General features: G+C 42.2%; 1 protein-coding gene across 1 annotated transcript in view; it reads left to right on the top strand.

Annotated features, from left to right (window-relative positions):
• The window catches only part of LOC105271171 (unconventional myosin-IXa-like), a 22,419-nt gene that overhangs the window by 8,559 nt on the left and 12,631 nt on the right, over nt 1-1,229 (top strand). The window contains exon 3 of the mRNA XM_011312548.1: nt 1-1,006. Within this exon, the coding sequence (XP_011310850.1) occupies nt 1-1,006 (1,006 nt within the window). The remainder of the gene's footprint in view (nt 1,007-1,229) is intronic.

Genomic DNA, 1,229 nt, shown 5'->3' with positions numbered 1-1,229 from the left:
GGCTCAAGCAGTCCATGGAGATGGTGGGATTTACACCGGAAAAACAGAGACGATTATTCGCTGTGTTATCAGCTGTTTTACTCCTGGGAAATGTGGAGTTTCAGCCAAGAAAGTCGTATCATCATCACGATGAAGCTGTGGGAGTGAAGAACCCAGAGGTTGTGGCGATTATTTCTGAGCTCCTGAGGGTCAAGCAGGAGACACTACTTGCTGCTCTGACTGCCAAAAGGGCGAGGGCCTCTGGGGAGACACTGGTGATCAATTATCGGCTTCCTGAGGCCATCGCTGCCAGAGATGCAATGGCCAAGTGCCTTTATGGTGCTCTCTTCGATTGGATTGTTCTTCAGGTTAATCATGCCTTGTTATCCAAGAAGGATACACTCAGAGATCATCAGGGCCACAGCATTGGGGTTCTTGATATCTTTGGATTTGAGGATTTCAAAACCTGCAACAGCTTCGAACAACTCTGCATTAATTATGCCAATGAACAGTTGCAGCATTATTTCAATCAGCATGTGTTTCAATACGAGCAGAGGGAGTACAGAAAACAGGGTATCAGGTGGACTGATATTGGATACAGTGATAACTCGGGATGTCTCAATCTTATCGAGGGAAAGCCCAATGGATTGCTGTGTCTTCTGGATGATCAGTGCAATTTTCCTGGTGCTACGAATGAAACACTTCTACAGAAATTCAATTCGGTTCATAAGGAGAATCAATTCTATGAGACACCACAAAGAAGAGAAGCTGCTTTTGTGGTTAGACATTATGCTGGAGCTGTCAAATATCAGGCTGCCAATATGAGGGAGAAGAATCTTGATCTAATGAGGCCGGATGGAGTTGTTGGGGTACTGAAGAACTCGAGTTTGGCTTTTGTCAGGGAACTCGTTGGGGCTGATCCTGTCGCGGTATTCAGGTGGGCCATTCTCAGAGCATTCTTCAGGGCCCATTTCGCTTTCCAGGAGGCAGGAAGGGCTCACCGACATGGACGAGGTGAGGGGACAGGGTTTTTTACCTTTTTTTTTCATCTCTTTTTTTTTAGTTCAAAAACATTTCAATATTATCTACGCGTTGAATACCAAATTTGTTGAAAAAATGTAATTCTTTAATTATTTCATAAATCGCTCTTTTGGTAAATCAGGATAAAAGATAGATTGAAATAATAATAGATGGTAATTATTACGGGTTATTATTCTATTACTGATATAATTATTATAAAAATGTATTTT

Source organism: Fopius arisanus, unplaced genomic scaffold (assembly GCF_000806365.1).
Source record: "Fopius arisanus strain USDA-PBARC FA_bdor unplaced genomic scaffold, ASM80636v1 scaffold00103, whole genome shotgun sequence".
Lineage (NCBI taxonomy): Eukaryota > Metazoa > Arthropoda > Insecta > Hymenoptera > Braconidae > Fopius > Fopius arisanus.
Note: the sequence above shows the minus strand (reverse complement) of the source record. Positions and strands in the feature narration are given on the sequence as shown.